The sequence below is a fragment of the Chaetodon trifascialis genome, chromosome 6, assembly GCF_039877785.1.
Source record: "Chaetodon trifascialis isolate fChaTrf1 chromosome 6, fChaTrf1.hap1, whole genome shotgun sequence".
In the NCBI taxonomy this organism is placed as follows: Eukaryota; Metazoa; Chordata; class Actinopteri; order Chaetodontiformes; family Chaetodontidae; genus Chaetodon; species Chaetodon trifascialis.
This window is the reverse complement of record NC_092061.1, coordinates 14,810,437-14,837,157: the sequence shown is the minus strand read 5'-3', so window position 1 is coordinate 14,837,157 and position 26,721 is coordinate 14,810,437. Positions and strand designations below refer to the sequence as shown.

At 40.1% G+C, this 26,721-nt stretch overlaps 7 protein-coding genes across 9 annotated transcripts; 4 read left to right on the top strand and 3 right to left on the bottom strand.

Annotated features, from left to right (window-relative positions):
* The first annotated feature begins 15 nt into the window (after positions 1-15).
* On the top strand, positions 16-3,292 carry enkd1 (enkurin domain containing 1). Of its 2 annotated transcripts, none has more exons than XM_070964731.1 (8): positions 16-94; positions 830-914; positions 1,080-1,304; positions 1,539-1,711; positions 1,798-1,950; positions 2,121-2,263; positions 2,436-2,572; positions 2,684-3,292. In XM_070964731.1, exons 2-8 carry the CDS (start codon positions 830-832, stop codon positions 2,842-2,844), a joined length of 1,077 nt encoding a protein of 358 aa, XP_070820832.1. In that variant the 5' UTR covers positions 16-94; the 3' UTR covers positions 2,845-3,292. The 2 variants fall into 2 exon arrangements, with proteins under 2 accessions (XP_070820832.1, XP_070820833.1); XM_070964732.1 differs by lacking the exon at positions 16-94 and adding an exon at positions 430-498.
* Positions 3,293-3,387: 95 nt separating this feature from the next.
* polb (polymerase (DNA directed), beta) lies at positions 3,388-8,511 on the top strand. The gene is made up of 14 exons (XM_070964864.1): positions 3,388-3,588; positions 3,913-3,970; positions 4,374-4,440; positions 5,201-5,275; positions 5,380-5,438; positions 5,928-5,977; positions 6,143-6,194; positions 6,305-6,359; positions 6,456-6,528; positions 6,622-6,692; positions 6,782-6,868; positions 7,010-7,077; positions 7,350-7,489; positions 7,629-8,511. Exons 1-14 carry the CDS (start codon positions 3,528-3,530, stop codon positions 7,721-7,723), a joined length of 1,011 nt encoding a protein of 336 aa, XP_070820965.1. The 5' UTR covers positions 3,388-3,527; the 3' UTR covers positions 7,724-8,511.
* A 930-nt stretch (positions 8,512-9,441) lies between these two features.
* Positions 9,442-11,951, top strand: dynll1 (dynein, light chain, LC8-type 1). Its single transcript, XM_070964503.1, has 3 exons — positions 9,442-9,542; positions 10,320-10,458; positions 11,551-11,951. The coding sequence occupies exons 2-3, from the start codon at positions 10,327-10,329 to the stop codon at positions 11,686-11,688; spliced, it is 270 nt and encodes an 89-aa protein (XP_070820604.1). The 5' UTR covers positions 9,442-9,542; positions 10,320-10,326; the 3' UTR covers positions 11,689-11,951.
* A 576-nt stretch (positions 11,952-12,527) lies between these two features.
* Positions 12,528-16,554, bottom strand: rpl6 (ribosomal protein L6). The gene is made up of 6 exons (XM_070964501.1): positions 15,411-16,554; positions 15,211-15,309; positions 14,826-14,969; positions 13,166-13,214; positions 12,833-13,017; positions 12,528-12,708 (listed from the first exon to the last, which is right to left on the bottom strand). Exons 1-6 carry the CDS (start codon positions 15,555-15,557, stop codon positions 12,556-12,558), a joined length of 777 nt encoding a protein of 258 aa, XP_070820602.1. The 5' UTR covers positions 15,558-16,554; the 3' UTR covers positions 12,528-12,555.
* Positions 16,555-16,710: 156 nt separating this feature from the next.
* On the bottom strand, positions 16,711-22,895 carry acaa2 (acetyl-CoA acyltransferase 2). The gene is made up of 10 exons (XM_070964981.1): positions 22,724-22,895; positions 21,358-21,524; positions 21,084-21,212; positions 20,402-20,518; positions 20,116-20,263; positions 19,439-19,614; positions 19,006-19,135; positions 18,800-18,870; positions 17,975-18,129; positions 16,711-17,895 (listed from the first exon to the last, which is right to left on the bottom strand). The coding sequence occupies exons 1-10, from the start codon at positions 22,737-22,739 to the stop codon at positions 17,814-17,816; spliced, it is 1,191 nt and encodes a 396-aa protein (XP_070821082.1). The 5' UTR covers positions 22,740-22,895; the 3' UTR covers positions 16,711-17,813.
* Positions 21,470-25,174, top strand: mrpl40 (mitochondrial ribosomal protein L40). Of its 2 annotated transcripts, none has more exons than XM_070964987.1 (5): positions 21,470-21,702; positions 23,378-23,461; positions 24,032-24,187; positions 24,462-24,543; positions 24,660-25,172. In XM_070964987.1, the coding sequence occupies exons 1-5, from the start codon at positions 21,650-21,652 to the stop codon at positions 24,888-24,890; spliced, it is 606 nt and encodes a 201-aa protein (XP_070821088.1). In that variant the 5' UTR covers positions 21,470-21,649; the 3' UTR covers positions 24,891-25,172. The 2 variants fall into 2 exon arrangements, with proteins under 2 accessions (XP_070821088.1, XP_070821087.1); XM_070964986.1 differs by lacking the exon at positions 21,470-21,702 and adding an exon at positions 23,087-23,260 and having other exon boundaries at positions 24,660-25,174.
* On the bottom strand, positions 25,149-26,666 carry c6h22orf39 (chromosome 6 C22orf39 homolog). Its single transcript, XM_070964989.1, has 3 exons — positions 26,602-26,666; positions 26,026-26,193; positions 25,149-25,867 (listed from the first exon to the last, which is right to left on the bottom strand). Exons 1-3 carry the CDS (start codon positions 26,629-26,631, stop codon positions 25,736-25,738), a joined length of 330 nt encoding a protein of 109 aa, XP_070821090.1. The 5' UTR covers positions 26,632-26,666; the 3' UTR covers positions 25,149-25,735.
* Between the last annotated feature and the right edge of the window lie 55 nt (positions 26,667-26,721).

Genomic DNA, 26,721 nt, shown 5'->3' with positions numbered 1-26,721 from the left:
TTACAACAGAAATACACCTGCTAGATCTGAAACCTGCGCCACAGGCAGAAGAACGCAGGGAAACCTGCATGGCAAGACGAACTGCCACTTAAAGGTGAGTTGTATATGAGGCACATGTATTCTTATTAATATTATTATTATTGTTAGCAATTGGTAATCTCCACACAAATGCGCCATCATTTTTACCGCACTGATTGCGAAGTAGTTGACAGTAATACAATTTGTAAGATGTTGTTTGTAGCCCACCGCTGTATCTGTGTCTTCATTCTGAAAAAACACCCAACAATGTATCAGTTGAATGGTTTGGATACATTTGTCCGATATTCTGACAGGAGTAGTACAGACTGTTTCTCGTAGCTTCTCCATTCTGTCGGGTCTAGTTCTGTGTGCGGCTGCACTGTTGCCATGGTGAAGACTACTAAAACAAGTGTTGATTCCTCGGCGTCATCAGTGCGCGTGAACAAAATCTTCAACTGATTGATAAGGCGACGTCCAAAGGTAGACTAATTAACTTGTTTAGTTTAGGCAACTTAACCCGTCGCATTTGTTACTAATATTTTTTGTTAAACGCATGTTTGTGTTTAGTATCTGCGCAGGAAGTCGTCGACAGATGCTGTGTTGTTTCTCAGCTAGCTAACTTTACACTGAGGTGATTAATTATGGCCATCGTCAGACACCGTTAGGTTATGATAACAAGCAATGTCACGCCGATGAACAGGGATATTCACAGCTGTATTCTCAAGAATGATTAATCGATTCAATCATTCATTTTGTCCAAGTGTTTTAGCGACACTGTGCATCTGACGACTGATTAAAATTGTTTTTGAAGATGTGTGAAGGACCTTCATCAATATCTGGGCCAATCCCTCCAGATCCTTCTCTGTTCCCTCAGTACTACAAACGACCTGCTTCAGGTTAGATGCAGCTACAGACCTCTCTTATATTAAAATCCCAGTGTGCTATTTTCCAGTGATTTTTGGGCAGTGTGCTTAATCTCTCTCTCTCTCTCTCTCTCTCTCTCTCTCTCTCTCTCTCTCTCTCTCTCTCTCTCCTTGTTGAGTTTTTCTTTCTTTCTTCAGCTCGCGGTCGTTTAGAGGGAAACCATGATGGGACTCTGGCCCTGCTCTCAGGACCAGTCGCTCCAGATCCTGTGTTGTACCCTGGCTGCTACAGTGCTCGTACCCCAACACATCGTCCCCGCATTGGCCCCAACGCCACTCATATTCTGGAGCGAGGACAGCGAGGGGTAGTGGGGGAGCTGCTCAAACTAGATGGTGTCTCTGTCATTCCTGTTCCCAAACAGAGTAAGTGCAACTGATTTATCAGCAATGTAAACAATTTTCCCCTCAAATTTATCAGAATCCCCTGATTCTGATAAATTTGTGTTATGCAAAAAGAGTGGCTCTGTTTTGTCGTTCTGTTTTGAAGGATGTTGTCAGTGTCCTTCTCATTTCTCATTTTGATTTTGATTGAGCACATTCACCAAGTATACAAATTAAACAGTAATTTGGAAAACCTTTGCAAAACTTTACCCTTAGAACAGCGGGTATATGACTTCGGTAAAGAGAATGTGCGCCGACTCAGGGAGATCCAGAGACGCTGCAAAGAGCAGGAGGCTGAGAGAGCACAGTCTCGTCCAGTTCCAGTCAAAGCTCTGTGGACCTCCTCCAAATACCAGAATGTCCCATCCAGGGTGATGATGCAGCTACAAGTAAGGAGTGTGTCTACGGATGATGAAAGTCCTTGAGTTCTGAATATTTCCCCTGAATCACCTTTAATCCCGTCTCTTTCATGCAGGTTTCAAGTCCAACTACTAAACCACAGTGTCGAAACTTTCTGAAGGCTCACTCCAGTGATGGGCCTGCCCCACTAAGACCACACTCCAAAAACTCCCCTCTAGCCTTGCAAGGTCTGGCCACCTGCAACTCTACGCAGGATGAGAACTTGCAAGTGAGAATTGCCAATAAATGTTTACTTATCGATACACACACAATATTAGTTTATTGATTTTACTGTATTTTTTCTGCCAAGAGCATTGCACCTCTGGTATATTTATTGAAGAAATAACATGTATATGTATTTTGCTCCTTTTTGTTTTAATTCCATATATGTGGATACAGTTACAGGTGAAAGGCCAGGCCATAGACTTCATTAAACATAATGCCCGGGCTGCAGGAAAAACTGTGCCGCGTCGCTCCCAGTCACTGACAAACCTCAGTGATAAGCCCATCCCCAGTGCAGTCAAGGGAAAGGTGCCCCAGTAGTGAGTATTCTTATGCCTATCTTACCTTCTTACTTTGCAATCAAATCCTAATCAACTCAGAGAAGCCAGTTGGATGAAAACATGCAATTCATCACAGGTGGATTTTGACATTCTTTGACATCATTTTACTGCATTTCTGTTCTCCTTTCCACTGATGCTTAAAACCACTCAGTCTTGAGGACAGGAAGAAGCAGTGGCATAAAGAGGAGGAGGAGAGGAGGAGAAATGCCCCTGATCCTACAGCCCCAGCAGGTCACACCCTGATGCCTGAGAATAAGAGACAGGAGACTCTGAAGTCTCTCAAAGAGAGTATGTCACTGTGTCTTTCCCCTTACATTAATGATGCCAACATTATCTTTTAAAGTACAACATGTATAGTGAATATTTGATTTCTTTTTTCTTTTCTTTTTTCCCCCACAGCTCATCGCTCCCTGGTGACTGAGCTGCTGTCGCTGCCTCTCAAAGCGGACAGTCTGAGTGTTCGCTCACGTCGGGCTCATCTTGATTGTAGGCTCTCTGAAATCGAGGAGGCCATTAAAATATTCTCCAGGGACAAAGTTTATATGAAAATAGATTCCTAACACCTGAGGAGGATGAGGAGGATAGAGAGAAGGAAGAGGAGGAGACAGTCCTATAAGTTCACCGCTTTATTGAGATTCACTTTCATGTTTGTATTTGCATTATGTAACATAACACTGAACCTTGTAAAATAGATCATTATTTTAATGTTGTGAGTATTTTGCTTTTGTAAATTTTAATTTTTGTATTATAAACTGAATTTTACATCAAGTTAACCATTGAGGTTATTTATAATCAGTTATTTAAAGAACGAAAAACATGCCACTGAATGTATGCAGTTTTCTATGAAATGAACAGATGCACTGTAAAGTCTTAACTCTGTCAGTATGCTGAGATATGATTTGTTCTGTCATTGTAAAACCAGCTCGTGGTTTGCAATAATGAATGTTTTTGTGAAGTCATGATGTATTTCTTATATTTGGATATTAAAAAGTTCAACGCACCAGCGCCAAAGAAGTCGTTTCATGTTTACTTTTTAAATGAACTCTGTGATGTCATCGACGTGCGTCTCCATGACGTATCACGCACGTACCAAACCCCTCTGGGTCTTTCAGTCATTGTTCAGGTTGAGCTAGCTATTGTGCTAGTTTAGGCTAGCCACCATTATAAAGGTTTTAACTTTTCATGCGTGCGTGTAAGGCCGTGTAAATTTCACAGGGACATTTGAGTGTTTGTCAGATCAACAATGAGCAAGAGGAAAGCGCCGCAGGAATCCCTAAATGAGGGAATAACAGACTTTCTTGTCGGTACGTGAGGTGGGACGGTTGAGCTTAGCTAACAGAAGCTAGTGTCATAGCTGGGTTGTTTTCAATTAAAGATAGCTTAAAAATAAGTTTGCATGATTAGTAGACATTCGTAAATATTATGAGAAATGCTACTGCCTTTCTCACGTTCGTCATTTGCTTTGCTTGACACAAAAATGTGATTTTCTCGGCTCTGACGCTGAAGCGTTGTCACTGCATGTCATTTAAATGCCTTCGTCTGAGTTGGTATTTTCCTGAAATAGTAGCAATAAATTACAGAGGTATTTGATGATTATAAAACCATCCAATGTTCTGTTTCTGTTCCAGAGCTGGCCAATTATGAGAAAAATGTCAACAGGGCAATACACAAGTACAATGCTTACAGGTAAGCATCTGAAGCCTCACCAGAGAGGTGTGCTTTGCTGAAAGATGAGGGTTTCTGTATTGTTCGTACAACAACGTGTGATGACAAATGTAATGCTATGGAAACAGTGAATGTAGGATGCAAAGACAACATGCCCTCAGCTGTTAGTCTATCATGCATTAGCTAAAACTAATGCAGCTCATGAAGTCATAAAGACCAATAATACAAAACTACATCCTCCAAAATGACCATACAGTTGAAATAGCTATACAATAATAATAATAATGTGTGTGTGTGTGTGTGTGTGTGTGTGTGTGTGTGTGTGTGTATAAATAAAGTGTGTGTCTGTATGAGATGTATTTATTTTATAATATGTTTGTGCTTTTTCATACTTTATATGTCATTTTGCTTCTTCCCTGTTTAGGAAAGCAGCATCTACCATCTCCAAGTACCCTAACAAAATCAAAAGCGGTGAAGAAGCCAAGAAACTGGTACGTGCACTGAATTTGGTTTTAAGCTACAATTCTCACCTTAATAAAAGAAACATTAGTGAATTGTGGATACACTGTAAATATCTCAAAATTTGACCTGGTGACAATGGCTCAGGTGCAAAATGAAATTTTGTGTTGCAACTACAAACTGAGACACGGCAATGCAGTGTGACCAGTCCTGCAACAAACCCCACCTTTTTGGAAGTGATAATGGTTAGTTTTAGTTAAGACACCCAGATGCGGTGGTCAGTATTGCTCAGTGTGTTCTGTATACAGTTTTGATATCATGTATACCATGTCACTCTTGTGCTTGTGTCTTGCATGTCCTTGTACACGTGGATATTTCCATCAGACTACTCACCAAACATTGCTTCCTTAAGAAATTCTCTTTTATGTTCTTATACATGGCTGAAAGGCGACTGGTATAATTAATGATCATGATCATCATAGATAGAAGCAGAATCCATGTCCATATAATCCATTCACATTTTCATGTTTTTTTTCTTGGTGACTTCTCACAGTGAACTGAACAGATTCACTACAGGCACATTTTAATATCTGTCTCCGTATTGAACTTGACAGGGACAGATGACTTGGCCTGTACTGCTTTCATTAATTGACTTCTAGTGTGCTTATGTTGGAGTGGTTGTGTGATGCCCTCTGCTGTAGCCTGAAAATGTTTGTCAACAGCTACTTGGCACATCTTACGTAACTGCTGCACATTGCACTATTCACCACCCTCGTGTTTCACATTTTACAGGATGGTGTTGGAGCTAAAATAGCAGAAAAGATTGATGAGTTCCTACAAACGGGCAAACTGCGGAAACTGGAAAAGGTGAGTCTTCGGGTGTGAGAAGACATGATTGATGCCACACTGTGTGGTTAATGATGGCTTATTTTAACGCATTACATAGACTGATGTGTTGCTTATGTATTTAGATTCGCAATGATGACACCAGCTCTTCCATTAATTTCCTCACCAGAGTTACTGGAATTGGGTAAGTCTTAAGTGTTAATGATCCAAATGAAAAAGCACTTAAATGTTGTCATTTTATGACTAATTGAAGGTCCGGTGTGTACGGTTTAGGGGCATACATTGGCAGACTATGGCAGAAATTGAATGTAATATTCATACTTGTGTTTTCATTTATGTATAATCACCTGAAAATAAAAACCTTTGTGTTTTTGTTACCTTAGAATGAGCTCTTTATATCTACAGAGGTAGCAGGTCAAACAAAACCAAACACTGGCACCAGATGACGCTTTTCATGTTTTTAGTGGCCAACACAGGAGAGGGGTGAGGGGTATTCAGTTGGTTCCAATCTGCAGCCTCATCTCCACTAAATCCTACACACTGGACCTTTAAAATGCACCAGGTTACTAATTCAGTGACCACTCCAGAGGGAGGCAGGAAGATTTATTTGTTCATGTAGATTTATTGTATGCACTACATGTAACAAAGTGCATCTCTTGGATCCTGACTTTAGCCCTGCTGCTGCCAGGAAATTTTTTGAAGAAGGGGTGAAGACGCTGGAAGGTTTGTTTCGCAGTTGATTCGCATTACAATTGTTCACATGTTTGTTTAATGTCATTCGTCCTCTGTGTGATGTGCAGTATATTGTATGCTCAATAAGAGTTGTATACAGTGTCTTTGGTATTGCTTCAATTCAGCACTGTTCTTTATGGTTTGCTGTATATTTAGATTTGAAAAAGATTGAGCACAAGCTAAACCATCATCAAAAGATTGGACTTAGGTAAGTGGCTGAAGCCTCTTTGAATGTTTTTTTCTAAATGTGTCTGAATATCGTAGAGTTTTCCTCTTGCTACAAGAGCTCTGTTTAATGAATTATTTTGCTGCCATCAGGTACTTTGAGGAATTTGAGAAAAGGATTCCACGAGCTGAAATGGAAATGATGGAGGTGATGAAGCAATTTACATTTTCATTTATCTTCAGCTTAGTTTTATGTTGAGTTTTCTTAAACAGCATGTGCTCTTACACTGTGTTCTTTGTTTAGACTCTTATTCTCGGAGAGTTGAAGAAGATCAATACAGATTATATTGGAACAATCTGTGGAAGCTACAGGAGAGGTAAAACTTTTCCCTCAAGTTTAATCCAGTCACTGTTCAGTTAATGACATGAGTTCAAACTCTGGCAATCATGATCATGTTCATAATTACCAGGTGCTGCATCGAGTGGTGATATTGATATTTTGCTGACCCACCCAAACTACACTTCTGAGACCGAGAAGCAGGTAAGACTCTTCCCTCCTGTAACTCACTTACTGTATGCTGTTGGAAATGCAGTGTGTGGTCATTTTGCTCATTTTGTCTTCTTTTCCAGCCCAAGCTCCTTCATGCAGTGGTGGACCATTTGGAGTCCATTGGCTTTGTGACTGACACTCTGTCCAAAGGAGACACCAAGTTCATGGTGAGGCCTGTGCTAATTTTCTCACATGTGCTCAGCTGTGTGTGTTTATGTTGTGACTTGTAACACAGTTAGTACAAGAAGTACACCCAACCCATGAAAAGCATGACTGTGGTGAAGATGTGCTGGGTCTTGTTTTTCTAGGGAGTCTGCCAGCTGCAGCAGAGTGATGACGATGAGGAAGAATACCTTCACAGGCGTATTGATATCAGGTGCCATACTTAGTGTTGCTCTAAACATTTACAGTTTAGCTTTTAACACATACTAATCCACCACAGGATACTAGATGATTCTTTGTCTCAACATTTGTTTGTTGATGGTATCAAATTTCTGATCTTCACATTAAAACATCCCCTCTACCAATAAGAATACCAAACAGGCCTACTTATGTACACTTGGATGTACCGCAAGAACAGTAAAGAGGCAACTTTCTGTTTTTATTCGTTAATTCTTCTAATCAATCGTTTCCCCATTCCCCACCAAGGTTAATTCCCAAAGACCAGTACTACTGTGGAGTTCTGTATTTCACTGGAAGTGATATCTTCAATAAAAACATGAGAGCTCATGCTCTGGAGAAGGGCTTCACACTTAATGAGTACACCATTCGACCAGTTGGAGTCACCGGTGAGTCTCAGTCAAATAAGATATATGAACTTGCTGAACTGTGTTCCAGTCCTGTGTGACTTCTGCCATCAGTCAGTAAACAATGACTCTCACTTTCAGTTTTTAATATGAACTATTTTTGTTTTTGGATCTGTTTTAGGTGTGGCAGGGGAGCCTCTGTTTGTGGATAGTGAGAGAGACATCTTTGAATACATCCACTACAAATACAAAGAGCCAAAGGACCGCAGCGAGTGAAGCAAAGGCATCATGTGCATCATTACATCTGTACTTGAAGCTCCAGCTTTCCTGAAAACAAGATGATCAGATGCATGTGTACGTGTGTTAGTGTGTCACTCTTTTATAGACCAGTCAACTATATTTCTGAAAAGAAAACAACTGTGAAAGTAATTTTAATTATTTGTTTTGGCCTTGTTTTTTCCTCTCATAAGTTGAAATCATCCCCATTTGTTTTTACCTAAGGTTTAATTCTACATGGTCATCCATCTTTGGGAAGGCTTTTGGTCTCAGTTTTTAAGCAAGTTTGTAAATCATGCTCAACAGTTTTTTATTTAACCACACCTGTTCATTTGGTATTTGATACACCAAAAATAGGATTATAGCATCACCTGATATGAGCTATCTTAATGTGGACTGTCTTCTGTTACAGTTGTTTGGCCATCAGGAACAGTGAGGACCAAGGTGTTTCGACACTTTGGCTAAGTTGTGCAGAGATGGTTTAAAGTATAAATGTTACACATGCAGACAACACAGCAGTATCACTACTATATCGTAGTAGTTGTTTTTTTTAATGATTCACCGTGGAAAGGTTGTGTTTTTAAACCTTCATGCAAACTAATGAATGAAAAAAAAATACAACAGTGCTTGAGATTTGAGATGAATAAGAATATACATTTTCCCCAGTGTTACACTCACTGACTGGGATGTGTTTTATGTGGTGTCAGTGAAGATGATTACATGTGTTAGGTCAGGACATTACTGTGTCTTCAGTGCTTTTCATGGGGGGCACTTTGAAAGCAGTAGATTATGAGGTAACATAAATACTATATCTTGATGACACATATGTGAATATGTAACACAGACATGAGTATTAACATTAGGACTTTAGTTTGGTATGTGGGTGTTTGCAAGCGTTTCAGGGAATATTTAAGGGGAAAAAACATGGGAAGCAATAGAAATTTGTGGGTTCAACAGCCGTTAACTTTGAGCATGTATGACAAATAAATGGGTAAAAAAAAAAAGGTGTCAGCTTTAATTTTCATTTTCAACGTTTCTTATAAAATCTTGTGAAAAACGAAAACGTGTTTATTTTACTTACACAGACAATCCCTCATAACATGGGATGGGTATGTAGGATGAGTAAGAAACGTCTTTTCTCTCGTTATGGCAAGAAACCTCCTAGTTAATCTGGTAAGGGACGTAATGCTGTGGATATTGTTAACCAAATAAATACACGGTTTGCTTGTTGTTGGTATTTTTACATTAAAATGAAATGTTAAAAATGGGACAATGTCTCCATTATCAGCATGTATTTCATTTCAGTCGACAACAATGCCGATCAAGTGATGAACAACAGCGTCCAAACATACATTTTTAATTTATCACTGGCAAGCTTCAGCGTCTGTAATTACAAAACGACTTTGTTATTATAACATTGAGTTAAAACATTATATTTTGCGAGAAACGTTACTTGTAATAAATTAATTTAATGTTATGTACATTTTCTTTGACCTTATTGCCAATTTTGTAAAATGTTAAATCCTGCCACGACGCTATCGCCAGTCAAGTTATTTACAAAGGTTACCTCAGCAACGAGCCTGTCGCAAAGCATGATGGTTTGAAATAAAATGCAGGAAGAAAAACCGGGAAGATAGGCCTGAATGAGCCAATGACAGCACCCAAATCATTAATATTAACCAATGGGAAGACGTCAAGGCAGCAGCCTCTTACCGCTACACACCCACATTACTTTTGTGTCAACCACTTCGCGGGAGTTGTCACTACAGGAGCGGTCATCTTTTTAAAGCTAGATAAGCGCTACACGGGAGACTAGAAGGTAAATGTAAGATTTTCGCATGCAGTAAGTAATAGAACGGTTAATGTGTTGTTTTTGAAGTATTATAAAATAGCAACATCTGTGTTTACTGCTGGACGGTGTTTTTTTTTTTTCTTTTCATTTTGCGGGATGAATGAGAAGCTAGTTATCGCGCTTTAACATCAGCTAATCAACAACTCATCACCGCTAAATATGCATGTGACGAACTGTGCTTTGTAAACCCTTCCCTCTATGACACCTTATTTCAGATAATATGAAGTCCTATTTTATGCAAAACGGTATATTATGAGAACGGGGTGTTTATTTTGGTGTTCTGCACGTTGAGGCAGATAGTGGCTGTTTTTTTCCGCTACTTTCTAGCGTTAGTTAGTAGCAGAAAAATGCTGTAATTTAGGAGCCTCATATTTCATACGATTCTTGATGAAACCTGGGGTAAATTTGAGACTATTATCTCAAATGTCTTGCGTATCCATAGAAACTACGCAGAGCGCGCATCCAGCGGGCTTGCTGCTGATGGAAGTTGTTATGCAACACTTGTAGAAATGGCTAATTCAGATATTATGTGTCAGTTATTATGTAATGACAACGTCGTCACTAACTAACCGATTCTTTTCCTTTACCGGCCGACAACATCCTCTACGCTCCTCTGACAGTACAGTTTAAGTCGATCGACCGTTGGGGATGTTGGGATGCTCAGGGTCTCGAGACGATCGCGTTTCGTGTGCGCCAATGCGCCCGTGAAGATGATGAATCCTCCGCTGTGTTTTGGTTTCCCAGGGCAACCATGTCTGAAAGGAAGGCAGTGATCAAAAACGCCGACATGTCGGAGGACATGCAGCAGGACGCCGTGGAGTGTGCCACACAGGCCCTGGACAAGTACAACATCGAGAAAGACATCGCTGCATTCATCAAAAAGGTAAATCCACTGCTGACACAGCAAACATCGTCTGTTCAGTCCAGTTCTCACAGTGAGGCTTTAACCAGCTGATCTGTGAGCAGTCTCACATTTTTGTTCAGTTAACAGCTTTTGCAGCGATGCCACTGCAACTAGTGATATAAAACTATTTGGCACTCCCCGACCAACCGTCCTGTGCATCATTTATTGACACACCCAGCCTGGTATTTGCAATTGTTTCCCCTTTTCCTGAGGAAACGTGCTCCTCTTGGATTGACTGCCCTGCAGAGGCCAGATGCCTATATTTTTGTCTCCACAGTGGCATTCGTGCTTAGTGAAGGGAGGGGCAAACCATGATGTAGCATTGGCAAGGAAACTGAAAAGCTTGAGTATAGTTGTTTACTATCTTCAATGCTCTCCCAAGTCTTAGTGACTGTACACTTTCCAAGTTTACTGGGGGTGTTTTTACAGCCCAGTGATGTTGACAGAATTATTTATGTTTTATAAATGAGATAAATGAAAGGGAAAAAATATGTATATAAAAATGAGCAAAGACACTCATTGTTAATTTCCCTTCAGTTTAACAAAACTAGTTGGTTTGAAAATTGGGAGGTGTGTTTTGGCCGTTAGGTCCGCCACAGACAACAATTTAAAATATCACAGTGAACAAAATCCCAGACTAGTTTTGTCATGATAAATCATTCAAGCTTTGGGTATGTACTCCTCAAGTGTCTAGCTCTCAGAGCCTGACGACACTTTAATCATGTATTTTGACTTAGTAACATCGTTATTGAGAATTACAGTAATATTTAGTCCTGGCCTGGAAGGGTGATACTTATATATTTGGAGTAAAATCATTAGTTTTAGATCTATTCATCTTTTCCAGCTACAGTGATCTCATGGCAACATATTTGGTTCACTTGTGACGTGTGATGTCCATTGCCTTTAAACCATAAATGACGAAGGTGGCGTGTCACTTGTTTTTACTCTCAGATGAGTACTACATGCTTCATTAAGCAATGTATTCTTCTAAGGAGACGTCTTTTATTCACAACTCCAGCCATCATTGTCCACAAATGTTTGAATAACACACTGTGTCTTTGTCCCACACAGGAGTTTGACAAGAAATATAACCCAACCTGGCACTGCATCGTTGGGAGAAACTTTGGCAGTTACGTGACTCATGAGACCAAGCATTTCATTTACTTCTACTTGGGTCAGGTGGCCATTCTGCTGTTCAAGTCGGGCTGAGGGAATGCGTTTTCTCAACATCAGCTGACCTTACATACAGTACTGACTGACTCAACAAAGGCACTATCATTCCTTGGCAAGGGGCCACTGCCTTTTTCTGTGCTGCTTTCTACTTTGTTGTTTTTGAGGATTTAAAAAACAAAAACAAAACAAAAAAAAAAAAACGTGGCCATGTTAAAGAGATGAAACACCTGTATTTATTTTTGTCTTGTTACTTTAGACATGTCATTTTTTATTAAAGCATAGCTTTTAAGCTGTCTGGGTCCAATGTCTGGTGTGGTTATTTCATTGCACTGCTTCATTATATGGCAACTATAATATTTATAATCCCATATGACCAAATACTCATGATGTTGTAAGATGTCTGGATGACTGTGGCACTGACATTTATATTTGTATAGTCTATTTGTTAACTTGACAAATAGGATGAAAATATAAAGTTTCCATAAGCATACTTGACAATTCATAGTCATCACATCTGGAAGATAGTCAGGTATAAAAAAAACCCAAGCACATCAAGGGACAGCATCTGAAGACTTTGATGTCAATAGGTTCAATTTGATGAGGGCCTGCATTACACAAACAGCTCCTTTTTCAGGGGAGTTTTAATCTTGAGTGTTACTTTGCCCTTTTTATGTTTGTGTAGTTAGTTACCAGGTATAGTTTCAGCATCAAACTTGATAATGGAAAATTCACCAATAAATCAAGCTGAATGTACCCTTTGAGCTGTGGAAATACATTTTATTCTATGTCGCAGAGATAGCTGCAGGTCCATGACTCGTCGGTCCAGGAAACATCCAGCAACAATACCAGCACAAATGAGGCAAGGGAGGGCTAAAGATGGTGGTACTCTTTATTACAACACATTTAGAAAACCAGCTTGTGTGGGTAGACACCATTAGACAAGCAGAAGGAAGAACGCAGGTACCCTTTCATCTGAGGCATTTTCTTGATGAGGGGCAGGAGCTGAGCATCCACCGCTTTCTGGTCCTCTTTCCTCTGCTCTGTCAGCTGGTACTTCTGCAAATTGGTTTGAGAAGAAAACCAGTGAGTCAGGTGTCAGAAACCTGGGAGTCCAAGTCTCACTAAAGTGATCAAAATGTGTACAGAGACATATATTGAAACAATATTCAAGTTGGTTCACCTCTTTTTCTGTGTCAAAGATTTCTCCCTCCTGGTGACGGGGCCTCCTCAGCTTCTTCTTCTTGAAGTAGGCATCGTTCAGAGTTTTGGGGATCTTCATGCCAGAGATGTCAATTTTGGTGTTGGTGGCAATGACAAATTTCTGGTGAGCTCGGCGCAGGGGGACTCTGTTCAAGGCAAGAGGGCCTAAAAGTATTCAAACAAGAAAATGCAAATGTTAGAAGAGGTGTATGAAGATGCCCAACATCTTGTTCACAGTGCTACTACTTTGAAACCTGCATGATTCTACTGTTATGTGCAGAAACGCTCAGTAATTAAAATCATTCATCCTTACCAGTGACAAGCAGGAGACCACTTGAGAGCTGCTTCAGGAACACCACACGCTAAAAAACAAAGCCAAGTATTGTTAGTATAAAGCTACTGTATCGGGAGTTCTACAAATAAGGCAACAATTACTGCATCAACCACTACATCGAATATTTAGTGCCAACTTGAACACATGAGGGGGACAGAAGGACATCTATCCAACTCAAGCCATGAGCTCAATGCTGGAAGACTAAACCTATTCGCTCATATTCAGGGCATCTGTATAAGACAAATCTATAGCTGCAATCTAGTTTCATGCCAAGCTATTTAGACAGGGAAAAATGAATCTACTTGACACTTTTTTTTTTTTAAATACATATATCAAGAGGACTATCTGCCTGTCACTTTCATAGCTGAAACATTATTTAGGTCAGCCACGGCTCAAAGTGTGTGTGGGCACACTTGCATGCTTCCATAACTTGCCCATGTAGCATTTGAGAGTGGGAGGGAGGGACAATGTCTGTTGTGCTAAGGGTGTGATTACAGTGATTATTTTCATGCAGAGTGAGGATGTGCCACTGATTTTCATTTTTTTTTTTTTGTAAGACCAATATCTGTTGATACCTGTAAAACTGGTGATGGACAACAGCATTGTGATTATGTTGCCAATTTAAGACTGTTTCTATCTAGAGCAGCTGAGGAAAGATGATAAGCCCACCATGATTACAATCAGTAAAATACCTCCAATGTCAGTGTATTAAAAATGCACAGTTTTAAGTGTCACACAACATGTCGAATGGTTCAGGTGGAGTTTCCTTTGGCAAAGTCCCTCATTTTCTGTATTAGATTCCGCACTGTTTCAAAACCGATCACTTCTGTTGCAAACATTCAATGTAAAACCACCGAACAACTATTTGTAGATCACATGTTTTGTTGTTGTGAAAAGCCTACATTAAAGACGTGTTAATCGACTGGAACAAATGCAGATTCATATCCTGAGTTTTAACCTTTTGATGGTGGAGACTTTTGTTCACATCTGGATCACAGACTGTGTCTTTCCAGATTATACCAATACTTGCACTCAAAGCTGGAAATTGATGGTAATCACACCAGGCTCATTTGCTTATCTTTTAAATCATTGAATACTGTATTAGTGTCACATAAAAATATTTAAAGTGTATATATAGTTTCATGTCTGTCAGGACATTATTTTGTGAAATATGTTTGTTCAACCAAAACAAACAAAAAAAAGACCCTTCTGTTCATCTACATAATGTGTTACACTGTATACCATAATATTGTCTGAGGTTATCGTACCATGAAAATCTCATACCATAGCAACCCTACATGAGATCAATTATGAGAATCTGCATCAGCTAAACAAGTTTGGTACAATATACAACAGTTAGAGATTATCCCGTTTTAGTCCTAGAAGTGAACAAATTGCTGCCCTTAAAAGCCCACAGTGGACGCTCTTTACATTATGTCTGCATCCTGGAAACAATTTCATGCCTGCACCGTCATACAAAGGGTATTACATATTCCACCGTTAAGTTTTCCAACACACTTGCACGATTGTGTTACCTCTGTCACACAACATTTTTCAGGCTGTGCTGTGTGTGACTCATTTCTGATAATCCCGAAGATCATCCATGCCATTATCTAGACGTGCTAGAAATAGTTCTCACCTTTCCACGGTGGCGACCAGTGAGCAGAATGAGGACAGTTCCAGGGGTGATGGAGGCACGCAGCTTCCTCTTGTGCTGGCTGAAGGGTTTCTTTCCATGGCTCCTCAGTTTACGAGGAACATCCTCTGTGGGGTAGTAGCGGGGCTATGATAGGAGGGCACAAGAATGCATGTTAGTATTTTAATCATGTAAATATCTGGTGGAAGACAGACATACAAACACAAGTGCAATCCTTTCCAGTTGAAAGCAAAGAGCACTTGTCTAAACAGAGTTTAACAGCGCTGTATCAATTTTGAATTGTATTTCTCTGCCACCATGACATTTACAGTTCCAACTATCAAAATAACATCTGAAGGGAAAAAACAAGGATTTATACATTACTCACCATCTTGCGCAGTTTGACAACACGAGTGCCTCCGTTCTTGTCTCCTCCAACAGTCTTGACAACTGTGGCCTTGGGTCTCTCCTTTATCTTTTTCTCAATCTGTAACAAGAACAAATTGTTATCAAAACAAGACACAATCAGCAAATGTGAGTCACATTTGGCTTATGTTATCATTCCTTTTGTAGGGTGTCTGCCCTCACCTTGGTCTCAGTGGTCTTGGCCTTCCTCTTGTACATGGCCCTGCGGGCATACATAGCGGAACGGGAGTAGCGGCCGATGCCCCGGGCCAGAACCGGGTTCCGGCTCCCATGCTTCTTCTTGGCAGACTTCTTGTCTCCCTCTGCCATCTGACACAGAGTAAGCAAAACAGATGTTAGTACACAGACTGCAGATAATGCAGGATGACCACTGATCCACCTGACCAAATCTTTGCTGAGGTCCTGAAAGTGTCAACGAACCCAGACTGACACAGATTTCCACACACTTTGATCCATCTAGTATTTCACATTATTTTGAGCTTTTGGTCTGTCAGACCTCCATTAGGTCTGTTGGACCCAATTGCGTGGAAAACTCTTCAATATACATCAATATAGTCAATATACATACTGCTGTTTTAGATATCTTAAGACAACATTGCAGCCTTGGTTGGGCAGTGCATTGTATATTATTCCATAGCACTACAGTTCAGGTACCAACTTCCACTTATCAATTCAGCCAAATAATTAGTGATCCTGATCTAAAAAATACAATGTATTGATAAACAGTTGAAATCACCACAACCATTTCACACAATGCATTGATTAAAAAAACAAAAACAAAAACAGAAAACCTCACAACCATACTAAAAAAATCAATGAGCTTGGTTGAGTGCTAACACTGCACCTATCGTCAATGCAGACGAGGCATGACAAGTAACACTAGCTAGCAGTTAGCAACATGGTACGGACGAGTCCGTCTAGGGGCTAGCCAGACACTTTTACTCTTAAATTGACAGTTCAATGTTTTCTTAAAAAACTTAATGTAACAGCGGAATTGTACGGCTGAACAAAACACAGGACTACCGAAAGACAACACGTTTCTATTTGCCAGCTAGCTAACGTTACAAACAGCACGAAGGCTAGCCGCCGGCCTTGGACTGCCGATACACCAAAGTGATCATTATTACAGAATCATGAAGGATAAATCATGGTAATAACGGTGTCTGATGCATCATCTAGATATACGGATTCGTCTCCTAACGTTTGAAGACTGTATTTTTTATTCTGTAACACAGATGAAGACAGATTTTATTCCAACAGAAACACGAAAGCAAGGCTTCCTTACCTTTGCTATGAAAAAAAGACCGACATCCGGGGATGTGACGTATATAAGGACGCTGCATGATGACGTTGACGTAATTGCGTCGACTTTCAATGACATGATGGTTCATGTAGTCTTAAATATTTCTCCTTCATTCCCAACATTAATTTGCAAATAAAATCAAGACAGCAATAGGTTTTAATAACTGAATAAAATAAACGTTTTTTTTATTAACAAATTCATTCCTCGAAATATATATTTTTGTTTTTATACACTCTTACAAGCTTAATTTTTTTTTTTTGAAGGGAAATATCAAATTCACTTATAAAGATCAACAATTTTTAAATACAAATTTTATTAGTTGAAAGCCAATTGTTAAAAAAAAATACATTCAACAGCAGAGCAAAAAATGTATTTTCTGGAAGATATTGTGAAATGCATTTGATGTGTTTTCATCTTTTTTCAAGAACATCCCTGCTACAAGTAACACATTAATAGCAGATTTTGTTCTGTATTGTTCAACAGGTTATTGTTATTCACATTAAGGGGCTCAAATGTTCAATATCAAATATCACCCATTCAGCCATGGCTGATTGTTATTAGTTTTTCTAAGCATTTTGAGCATAGCATAGTCAATCAATGTTCGTGAGAACTACAAAAACAGAACATCACTTCTTTTTTTTTTTTTTTTGAAAATTGTATTTATTGAGATTCTTTGACACCAAATACAAAACCAGTTTTTGCTAGAGCCAAAATGTTAGGTGACATGCATTGTCACACAGTACTGATCCCAGATGATGGAGTGATAGAGAACACTTTAAGGCAAACCTCAGAGTTGATTTAAGCCTTACTGTTACTCAACACAAGCTGTACATGAATTAATAATATGTGACGTGTAAATGTTATCAAGGACCTAAATGTATCTGAGGCACATAGATAAACATTCTCTTCCACCCTGGTACAAGCACAGAAACATGAGTTAGCTCTTTACCCTCATGGAGCTTCTGAGGAAACACTGGGCTGATTAGATATTTCTTAATAAATGACCTGAAAGACATAACAAGACTTAAAATTACTCAAAGTTTATGTTGAGTGATAGTTTTCTGTGTGTGCCAGGGAAAAACTGAGCTGCAGTGCCTTATGTTAAGAGAACATTTTCCATAACAGTGTTATATGTGTTAATTTTTTGTGTTCATTAAATCTCTTCCTTGCATGTGTCTACTCTTTCATTTCATATTATGCAAATGGTAAGTGGTGCAAGACATTCTCCTGGGGACATTCCTCTGATATTGCAGCTTCTTGAATCAGCAATTTTCAAGGATGATGGCAATGCCCTGACCACCACCGATGCAGGCAGAGCCAACAGCATACTTGCCTCCTCGTCGCCTGTTGAACAAAACAAAGCTCATTATTCAAGGCTACTGAATGTGCAGACATCTCTTGATATATTGTACATATTGGCTACCTGAGCTCATGAACCAGGTGGGCAGTGATACGTGTTCCAGAAGCACCGAGAGGATGTCCAATAGCAATAGCTCCACCGTTAACGTTGCTTTTCTCTGGATCAATACCAAGAGCCTTAGCGACAGCCAGGTACTGAGGAGCAAAAGCCTCGTTGACCTGCACGAAGAAAATCATATCAATGACACACCAGAGGAATAACTACATGAATAATTCAAAACATAAATGAAAGGAAAGGAAAAGTAACTAAGCACTGTATTTAAGTACAATTTTGAGATACCATACTTGTTTCTATTTTAAGCTTCTTTATACTTCTACTCCTGCATATGAAATACAACACATATATTTTTGGCTTGTGACCCCTTAGACAAAAACAGTGTCTTGTTAGGGTGCCTGGTCAGATTTCTGATGTCAGGGTTTTGTGATTTAAGAATTGTCTGAGGCCCCAATAAAGTAAAATTATCCAATATTTAACAAAAAACAGCAAATTTTGAAATTATTGAAATTTATTTGAAATTATTTGAAATGTTTTGATTGTTGCAAGACCCCTCAGATGTCTTACGACCCTTTGGAGGGCCTAGGTTGCAAAACATTGGACTAAATTTTGAAACTGTGTGCAAAGTTTTTAAAACAAGCTCCACCTAAAATGATACTTACACACTCACACATCAGGGGACATTTTTCCACAGAGCAAAAACTGTTACTTTTGCTGATTATACTTCAGTACATCAACATAAGTAAAAATTTGAATGCAATGGAGTATTTCTTATATTGCTGTACTGGTACTTATACTCATGAATCAGACATTGTTTTTCCACTAGTAACAAACCTCGACAAGATCCATGTCCTTCAAAGTCAGACCTGCTTTTTTAAGAGCTTCTGTGATCGCTGGAACAGGACCTGAAGTGATTTAAGAGGGCAAGAAATTCTTACTGTATCAAGTCACGTGAGATACTACTACAGCATATTTAGTCAGTCACTCATTTTAATTCAAAAGGGGTTAAATTACATCTCCATAAGAGTGGTGTCACTCACCAATACCCATAATGCTCGGGTCACAGCCGGACACGTGATAGGCCACAATTCTGGCCAGTGGAGTAAGCTTGTGTCCCTTCACCGCCTCCTCGCTTGCAATCACCACAGCAGCAGCACCATCAGATACACCCTGGATATCAAGAAGACGGTGGTACATTCCATAATACAGGTAACAACATCTGAATTGATATGAAAATACATTTTGGTGTGATCCACTCGAACTGTGGAACTCATGTCACTGCCACAAGTCACCACTCCATTAACAACCAAACTATCATCTCACATTACAGCGACAGAACATTTTGAAAACACTAAAACGTTCTTACTGCTTGAAGTAAAACAGACCTCTTGTTTAACATTGACTCGGATGATTAAAAATTAACCGACCACCTGAGGTCCTGAGGAGGAGTCAGCAGCTCAGGCGTGAACTCACCGAAGCATTGGCAGCGGTAACAGTCCCTCCCTTCTTGAAGACGGGAGCCAGCTTGGCCATCTGTTCCTGTGTGGTCTGTGGACGAGGGTGTTCGTCCTGAGCCATGGACACTTTGCCTTTACGAGCTTTCACATCAATGGGAGCAATTTCTGCTGTGTAGTGACCAGCCTCATGAGCTGTGAAAAGACAGAAGTTAGGATTTAAATACTAATGCAAAACTGAATGCCACAGGAAGTCATTCCTGCCTGTGGCCATCAGACTGCACAACTCCTCCCTCTGAACGGCCCTTGGACTTTTTCACTGCCTGTTAGATCACACATATTTCTACTGATATTATACTGAAACATATTTGACCAAATTCAATTTACAAAGCACACCCTTCTGTATATATCCTGTTTATTTTTTCTCAGCATATATTTTGTTGTATATTTTGTTTTCTATATATATTCTCAGTATAAATATTTTGTTTTTTATATATAGATTTTCTTTTCTCTTTTCTTTTTCCTTGTAAGGAGCACCTGCAACAAAAACAATTTCCTCTCGGGGATCAGTGAAGGAATTCTGATTCTGATTAAGAATGACTTTGTCTTGAGCAGCAAACTACTGTTGTTACTATGTGTAAGGTGAGCAGACCCTGAACACGTTTTAAACGGATGAAAAAATGGAACTCGTCTCACCCGCCTTCCATTTTTGTTGTGTCTGGTAAGCGTAGCTGTCACACTCTTCTCGTGTGATCTGGTATTTCTCTGCCAGGTTTTCTGCTGTGATGCCCATTGGGATTTTGACGTGCAGGTCGGTCAGACCCGCCCACAAGGTGTCCTCTAGCTGTCAAGCAGACACAGAGAAGCTTTATCTTTGAGTCAAAAGCATCTTGGGTTTCATAACAAACTCTTTATAGCCATCACATGGCTTTGCGTACATTTAGGGTTTAGAAAGAAAAGAGAAAGTCATCCAGATGCCAACCTTCAGATCGACTCCAAACTTTGTACCAAATCGGATGTTGCGAACAGCGTACGGGGCCTGGCTCATGCTCTCTGAGCCCCCAGCCAGGACCACCTCTGACTCTCTGAGGCAAATCTCCTACGAACACACAAGGTAACACATTTTTGGTTTGGAGCAACAAGACAAAAGTTAAGGCACATTATGTTCTACTGATAAATGTGAAATATTGTAAGTAATGTGTGGGCTCTCTGCCACATATCTCCAGTCTTTTACGCATACACACTCAGTGGGCACTTTATCAGGTACACTTGTAACTCTAAAGCATTTCAATGCAACAGCTCTAACATCTTAATCATAACATAAGAATTATCTGTATGAAGCTCATAATCTTCAGTTTTTGTTGATGTTGTCAGAGAAGTGGAAATTCAGCTTCGTGTTCATCACTGAGGTCATAGACTGTACTACAGTCCAGTTCAACACCACCACTAGCTATGACCTCGATGCAAAGACCCATAATTACATTAACACCTCTATGACAGTGTCTTATAGGCATCATAAAAAGACGTTGCGGCAGAAGAGTTGTACTGGATTTCACTTGATTGTACAGGTCTATCTAATAAAGTGGCCACAGAGTGTGCAACCCTATGGTTTATTTACATTTGTTTTTCTGCCCAAATGTTTTTGCTTTTGATGGAGAGCTTACTTGAGCACCATTGATGATGGACTGGAAACCAGATCCACACAATCTGTTCACAGTGAGAGCAGGAACTGGGATGGGAACGCCACACCTCAGGCCCACATGACGAGCAATGTAGGGTGCATCAGCTGAGCTCTGAAATCAGAGAGAGAGATAAAGAGAAATGAAAAGGTGAGGAACATCAATCAGCACATAAATAAGCATGTTAACATCTATGTTTCCATGTGATGGTAGTTGTGATCTGTTAAATGTGGCTGTCAATCTGTTGGATTTTAGGTACCTGCATGACATTTCCCATGATGACACTGTTTACAAGTTCTGGTGCGACGCCCCCTGCAGCGAGGGCGGCTTTGGCTGCATGCTCAGCCAGGTCTGTTGCACTGTGATCCTTTAGCACGCCACCATAGGTACCAAACGGAGTGCGCTTGGCAGCTACAATAAATACACCTGCAGAGAAACAGAGCATTTTAGTACAGCGACAAGGGTGCCAAGCCAGCCACCACTGAGCCACAGCCAGATCACAGCATCAGGAGGTGCTAGGTGGACAGTGATGCAGAAGATTAAGACTCAGTATGAAAGGGGAGACTAACATCAGATGGATCAAACTGCACCAGAAGGACAAGAGGTAGAGTATACATCTCTTTCCCGGTAGTATTTATCTAAACAAGTCAATATTGTTACACAGCCAATGGTACGTTCTTATCTTGAAATACTGTGATGATGTACCTTCGAGGTTCTTATCACACATGGGACTGTTTACTAACCTCGGTACATCTCAGGACATGCTGGATGCCATGACCTATCACTGAGTTTTCATTTTGGATGTGATGAAGCTCACTGTAACTCAGGTGACTTGTGCTGAGCGGTGTGTTTGGTGTTGTGTAACATGACCTGCATTTCAGACTCAACTCTGTATGAGGAAAGGGCACTAAAGTGGGCCAAAAACTAAATGCACAGAATAAGACAAGAGTGAAAAATATTTGTGAAGAGATAATCAGCAGTGGAAACTAAGCACATTTACCCAAGTGACTGTATTTAAGTTTTGAGGTACTTGTATTTTATTTGAGTTTTTCCCATTTCATGCTACTTTACAGTAGTACTATGATACATGCCAAAGGGTAATATTGTACTTTTGCTGCATTACACTTACCTGAGATCTGTTGTTACAGTATGACATTCAAAACGTATAATCAGACTTGATATATTTTCAACATCACATTGTAAAAGCAGGACTTTGAGTATTTCAATAATGTGGTTTTCTTACTTTTACTAAAGTAAGGAATGTGGGTCCTTCCTCCACTGTTGGAGATCATTAAGTAACATTATTATTATATCAGACAAGTTCAATGTGCACCTCTTTGGATAGACAGATAAAGAGTGTTGTGTAGTGTTCAACACCTCATTTTGTCACCTTTCACCTAATTTGCAGGAACATTGTGATCAGAAAATGTTTTAGATCTCTGCTGACTTTCATATTTACATATGGTCGACTTTACATTGATGACATTCACTTTAGGTCATTGATGATGCTGCAACAGAAAAAAACATCTCTAACATTTACAGTGTTTAGAGAAGCACAGCCCCATTCAACCCGAATACACGACAGCTTTGTTGGTTTCCTGATGAACTGAGAAGTGTTTCCTTACCTCTGAGAAGCGCCATGATGCCGATTCAACAAACCACCACTGTCAGGATTAAACCTTTTCACTGATATCTTCGTCTGCCTCCTTGAGTCAGTGTGTGGTGAATATAAAATCCTGGCACAACTGCAACCTTTCCCCTAAATAATGCGATCGTAACTTTCCACCCGTCGAGGATGATTCGACAAAAAATCTTACATAGAGATTCAAAGTGAGACAATATTGAATGTTCAAAAAAAACTATAGATATCGCACAACATTGTAGCTGTTAGTTTTATCTTTAAACTACTCAATATTTAGCTGTTACTTTAATTTTCGTGAAATTGTGAGTGACACTATTCGATCACGTCATCTTCCCGCGCCACGTCTGTCTGTCACTTAGGCAAGGGGACGAACCAAGCGACGAGATATGTGCGTGTGAGCATTTCTGTTATTGTGAGCCTGAGTATGAGTTTAAAGTGAAACAACACACCGTGGAAACATGTCCGTGGCCGTATCGCGCTGTCTATGCAGGGTTTTGTCCCGACAGACCGCTCCCTCAAGGTGAGTGTTCACGGTACGATGTGGGCTCTCTGGTGGTAACAAGACGCTAACTAACTGGAGCTAATATAGCAAGGTTATTCACGACCTGCATTCTGTCTACTGTGTGTTGTTTTGTAGCTTCCTTTTCGGGGAACATCACCATGCTGTACAGAGTCCTTGGTTTTCACCAGTGATGACACTGAAGACGTCTGCTCCATTGAGGTATGATCAAGGCTGGATTATAAACTAACTGCCCTGTGGACTCAGGACCCCAGGGGCTTCAAAAGGAGCAAACATATGATATTTACGATTAGGCGATCTCTGTGTCTACTGCATTTAATGGGAACTTGGAAGTGGCAGAGTACTCTTCACAATGCACAAAGGGCTGGGGGTGTGGGCTGGAGCGTCACTAGAAGCCCAAAAATGATGCTATGATGGCTTTAGTCCAGATTGTACAGCTGAAGCGATTTCTTAAGTCTTAGCAGGAAAAAGATCTAAAAACTGAAGTAGATTATGCTGATAAAGTTACAGGTGTGTGTCCAACCTTGCTTGACACACGATTTACACACAAACTCAGGAAAGTCATCTTAGAGAAGACGGTAATGTAATTTTACTGCCATGTCTAACTTGAACTCTGAAATGATATGGATGTGATGTCATTTGTTGTTTATTTTAAGATCACTGTAACAACCAAAGTCCTATATTACAATTTTGGCTTTGTCACAGTTTCACTGTTTCAGAATATACCTTGTGGTTGAGTATGTTCACATAGAGCTGTACTCTGTGTTTAAGAGCGGAGCCCAAAAAGAAGAAGAAAGTGGACCCAAAAAGGGAGCAGTTGATCAGAGACAGGCTGAGAAAAAAGCTGAAGAGGCTGGAGAGGGTTCCGCCTGAGTTTATCCCAATAGATGACTTCATCACTCCAGGGAAATGCCTGGATGAAACAAGGTACCATATCTGAATCATTCTTCCTTCAGTTTTAAATTTGTGTTGATCACTTTGTATTGGTCCTTATTAGCTGTTCCAAACAGTAATGGCTTTTAGCAACATGAGACTGGCTAATACTAGCTCAAGGGTAAAATCTCACAGTTAATGTTTCCTGTTTCCTTTTATGTATCAGTTGTGGTTTTCTTTGACTCACTGCACCTTTGTTCTGTCCTTACTATTGTGGTGCTCGCTGACTTGGAAGTGCTGTTAATTGCTGTTTTTTCTTCTGACAAAGGGAACGCTCTGCACCAAGGCTGTCATTTGAAGAAAGTGAGCGTCGAGCCCTGCTGCTGAAGGAGTGGGCTCGATACAAACAGGTCACCACTTACCCGTCACACCTCCATCACTAATGCTTTTAGAGAAAATGTTGCTTCTGACCCCTGTGCTCTTAGTGGGCTATATTTGAGGAGCTCATCTGTCTTTGTTCTTGCAGAAGCAGCACATGGCTGAAATGGAGGCTGTTGAACATGCCCTAGAAGCACAGAGGGAGGCACTGGAGGAGCTCAAGTTGGAGTCTGAGGAGCTGTACCATGCCGCACTGAAGCCAGACCCCCTTCTGCTTCCCTTCACTTATGAAGGTCCCACCTACACACCACCACAGACCACGCATTATGCTCCTGATGGGAAATACAACGACATCACTAAAGTTTACACACAGTCATGAACCGGGAACAGCTGTGGGTCCAGCCTGTGTGTCTTGTCATGGATTTAGTGTGTCGTTGTTTGTTAGTGGTTCAATAAGCCAAGATGCAGCCTTTCAACTGCCTGCATGTGTATGTGTGAAGGACACATTGCATGTATGAACCACATGTTCAGTTGTTTAATTTCTGTATCAAATGCAACAACATTCATGGAAATTATGAAGAGAATCTTTTTTTCCACATTCACATCTCTGTGTACAAAATAACAGAATAAAACAAAATAAAAATTTAATTTTTTTATTTAGACAACTTGTTTAGAATTCAGTTTGTTTTATTTAAGAGTAAAGCAACAATTACATAAGGCATAAAACAGCACAACTCTACTCTGGGTTGAAACTGTAGAGCTGAATTCTGTCATTAATGCATTGATATTAATATACATATATAGATAATCATCACAAAGTATTTACCATGGCTTCATTACAGCACATTTACAGAGAATGAAGACAATTCATGCAGTTCAAACTCATTTACTGTGAGTCTGTGAGTGCAGTCAGCCTCAGTGCTTCAGTGTACTCAAGCTTTGGAGAAATGATAATCAGCAAAAGACAACACCACCTTTGCAGAGATCACGTTGAACAGATGCTGTCATCCTCATAATTGACCACTAGATGCTGCTACCACTGTCACAGCATTTACATCTGTTTTCATAAAGCAGCTCATAGAACACAGCTTGAGACGATAATGAATGATGACCAATCTCTCCAGCATGTGGCTCTAAACAACTCTGTTAAGTCCATGAAGTGACAAGAATCTGCAGTTCACTTTGTTTTAGCCACCATGGGAACAGCAGGTTAATAGTGACAGTTCAGGAGTCCTGAGGTTTTTCCTGGTTCAAGGGCATGTACCAGTCTTTTGGAGGATCTTGCCTCAGTTTCCACACTGGAGTGAACTTTCTCTGCTCTGCCACTCTGTTCCTCTCACTCGTCAGCAAGGCTTCCTGCAAATCAATATCCACAGTATAAACTGATTGATTTCATTTCCATGACGAGTTTTTACAAGTGTTTATGTATTCTATAGGACATTCAGACACTCTGGGCAGGGTCAGTCAGATTTTACATATTTCGGTCTTTAAGCACTGACATCTGGCAGCTGTACCTTGGCCTGAGGGTCTCTGTGTTTCTCCCACTCTTTGCAGTTATAGTAGTCCAATTTCCACTGCCCGCAGGATGGAGAGGTGCCGTAAGAGTAATAATGGTGGAAATTATTCCACAAGCTTTTGCAATGCGCGAATTCACTCCAATAGACATCACAGGGCCGGGGTGTCTACAAACAGATAAAGGCAGGAATCAGCACAGAGCCAACCTGTACAGCTTGTTGCTATACACATGAACGTCCGCGTGCACAGCGGCTGTTCTGCCGTTACAATGATCCACATCGTTTTCAAGTTTGGATGATTTCATTTGACTGATTAGCAACGCTAGATTTCAGAGCAAATCCTCAGTCAGATAAATGACTGACGGTCTCTGTTAAAGCCTCCTGGTCTATCTGACATTGCTTTGCTAGCTAAGGTTAACGTTACGTCGGCAATTTAGCATCGATAGCTAATCACATTGCTAACTCTTTTACTAAGGTTTGGCATTCTTTAAAAGTACTATCAAGGCCAAAGCAGACAAAATGAAATCAGGGCTTAGCCAAGAACGTATTTCACAATGAATTTTAGGGATAAATTACCCTCCAACGTCTTTCTTCAGACTGCTCCATGGCTACTTGCTCTAACTTGAGCAGGGACAATACTACCGGCTGAATTTCATTTCAGAATAAAAGCGCTACATTTAAAGCACTTACTTTGAA

Excerpts from the sequence above, each read along its gene's own strand:
- rpl6 (XM_070964501.1), bottom strand. The coding sequence starts at position 15,557 with ATGGCAGAGGGAGACAAGAAGTCTGCCAAGAAGAAGCATGGGAGCCGG. Across the intron at positions 13,215-14,825 it reads CTGGTCGCCACCGTGGAAAG|CGTGTGGTGTTCCTGAAGCA; the intron begins GTGAGAACTATT and ends TTTGTTTTTTAG. Across the intron at positions 12,709-12,832 it reads TCTTTGACACAGAAAAAGAG|AAGTACCAGCTGACAGAGCA; the intron begins GTGAACCAACTT and ends ACCAATTTGCAG.
- polb (XM_070964864.1), top strand. The coding sequence starts at position 3,528 with ATGAGCAAGAGGAAAGCGCCGCAGGAATCCCTAAATGAGGGAATAACA. Across the intron at positions 4,441-5,200 it reads GTGAAGAAGCCAAGAAACTG|GATGGTGTTGGAGCTAAAAT; the intron begins GTACGTGCACTG and ends CACATTTTACAG. Across the intron at positions 7,490-7,628 it reads TCGACCAGTTGGAGTCACCG|GTGTGGCAGGGGAGCCTCTG; the intron begins GTGAGTCTCAGT and ends GATCTGTTTTAG.
- c6h22orf39 (XM_070964989.1), bottom strand. The coding sequence starts at position 26,631 with ATGGAGCAGTCTGAAGAAAGACGTTGGAGG. Across the intron at positions 26,194-26,601 it reads CTGAAGAAAGACGTTGGAGG|ACACCCCGGCCCTGTGATGT; the intron begins GTAATTTATCCC and ends ATCTGTTTGTAG. Across the intron at positions 25,868-26,025 it reads ACAGAGACCCTCAGGCCAAG|GAAGCCTTGCTGACGAGTGA; the intron begins GTACAGCTGCCA and ends ATTGATTTGCAG.
- mrpl40 (XM_070964986.1), top strand. The coding sequence starts at position 23,199 with ATGTCCGTGGCCGTATCGCGCTGTCTATGCAGGGTTTTGTCCCGACAG. Across the intron at positions 23,261-23,377 it reads CGACAGACCGCTCCCTCAAG|CTTCCTTTTCGGGGAACATC; the intron begins GTGAGTGTTCAC and ends GTTGTTTTGTAG. Across the intron at positions 24,188-24,461 it reads AAATGCCTGGATGAAACAAG|GGAACGCTCTGCACCAAGGC; the intron begins GTACCATATCTG and ends CTTCTGACAAAG.
- enkd1 (XM_070964731.1), top strand. The coding sequence starts at position 830 with ATGTGTGAAGGACCTTCATCAATATCTGGGCCAATCCCTCCAGATCCT. Across the intron at positions 915-1,079 it reads CTACAAACGACCTGCTTCAG|CTCGCGGTCGTTTAGAGGGA; the intron begins GTTAGATGCAGC and ends TTCTTTCTTCAG. Across the intron at positions 1,951-2,120 it reads CGCAGGATGAGAACTTGCAA|TTACAGGTGAAAGGCCAGGC; the intron begins GTGAGAATTGCC and ends ATGTGGATACAG.
- acaa2 (XM_070964981.1), bottom strand. Across the intron at positions 20,264-20,401 it reads AGTTTGGAGTCGATCTGAAG|CTAGAGGACACCTTGTGGGC; the intron begins GTTGGCATCTGG and ends TCTGCTTGACAG. Across the intron at positions 17,896-17,974 it reads CACCTGGTTCATGAGCTCAG|GCGACGAGGAGGCAAGTATG; the intron begins GTAGCCAATATG and ends TTTGTTCAACAG.
- dynll1 (XM_070964503.1), top strand. The coding sequence starts at position 10,327 with ATGTCTGAAAGGAAGGCAGTGATCAAAAACGCCGACATGTCGGAGGAC. Across the intron at positions 10,459-11,550 it reads TCGCTGCATTCATCAAAAAG|GAGTTTGACAAGAAATATAA; the intron begins GTAAATCCACTG and ends TGTCCCACACAG.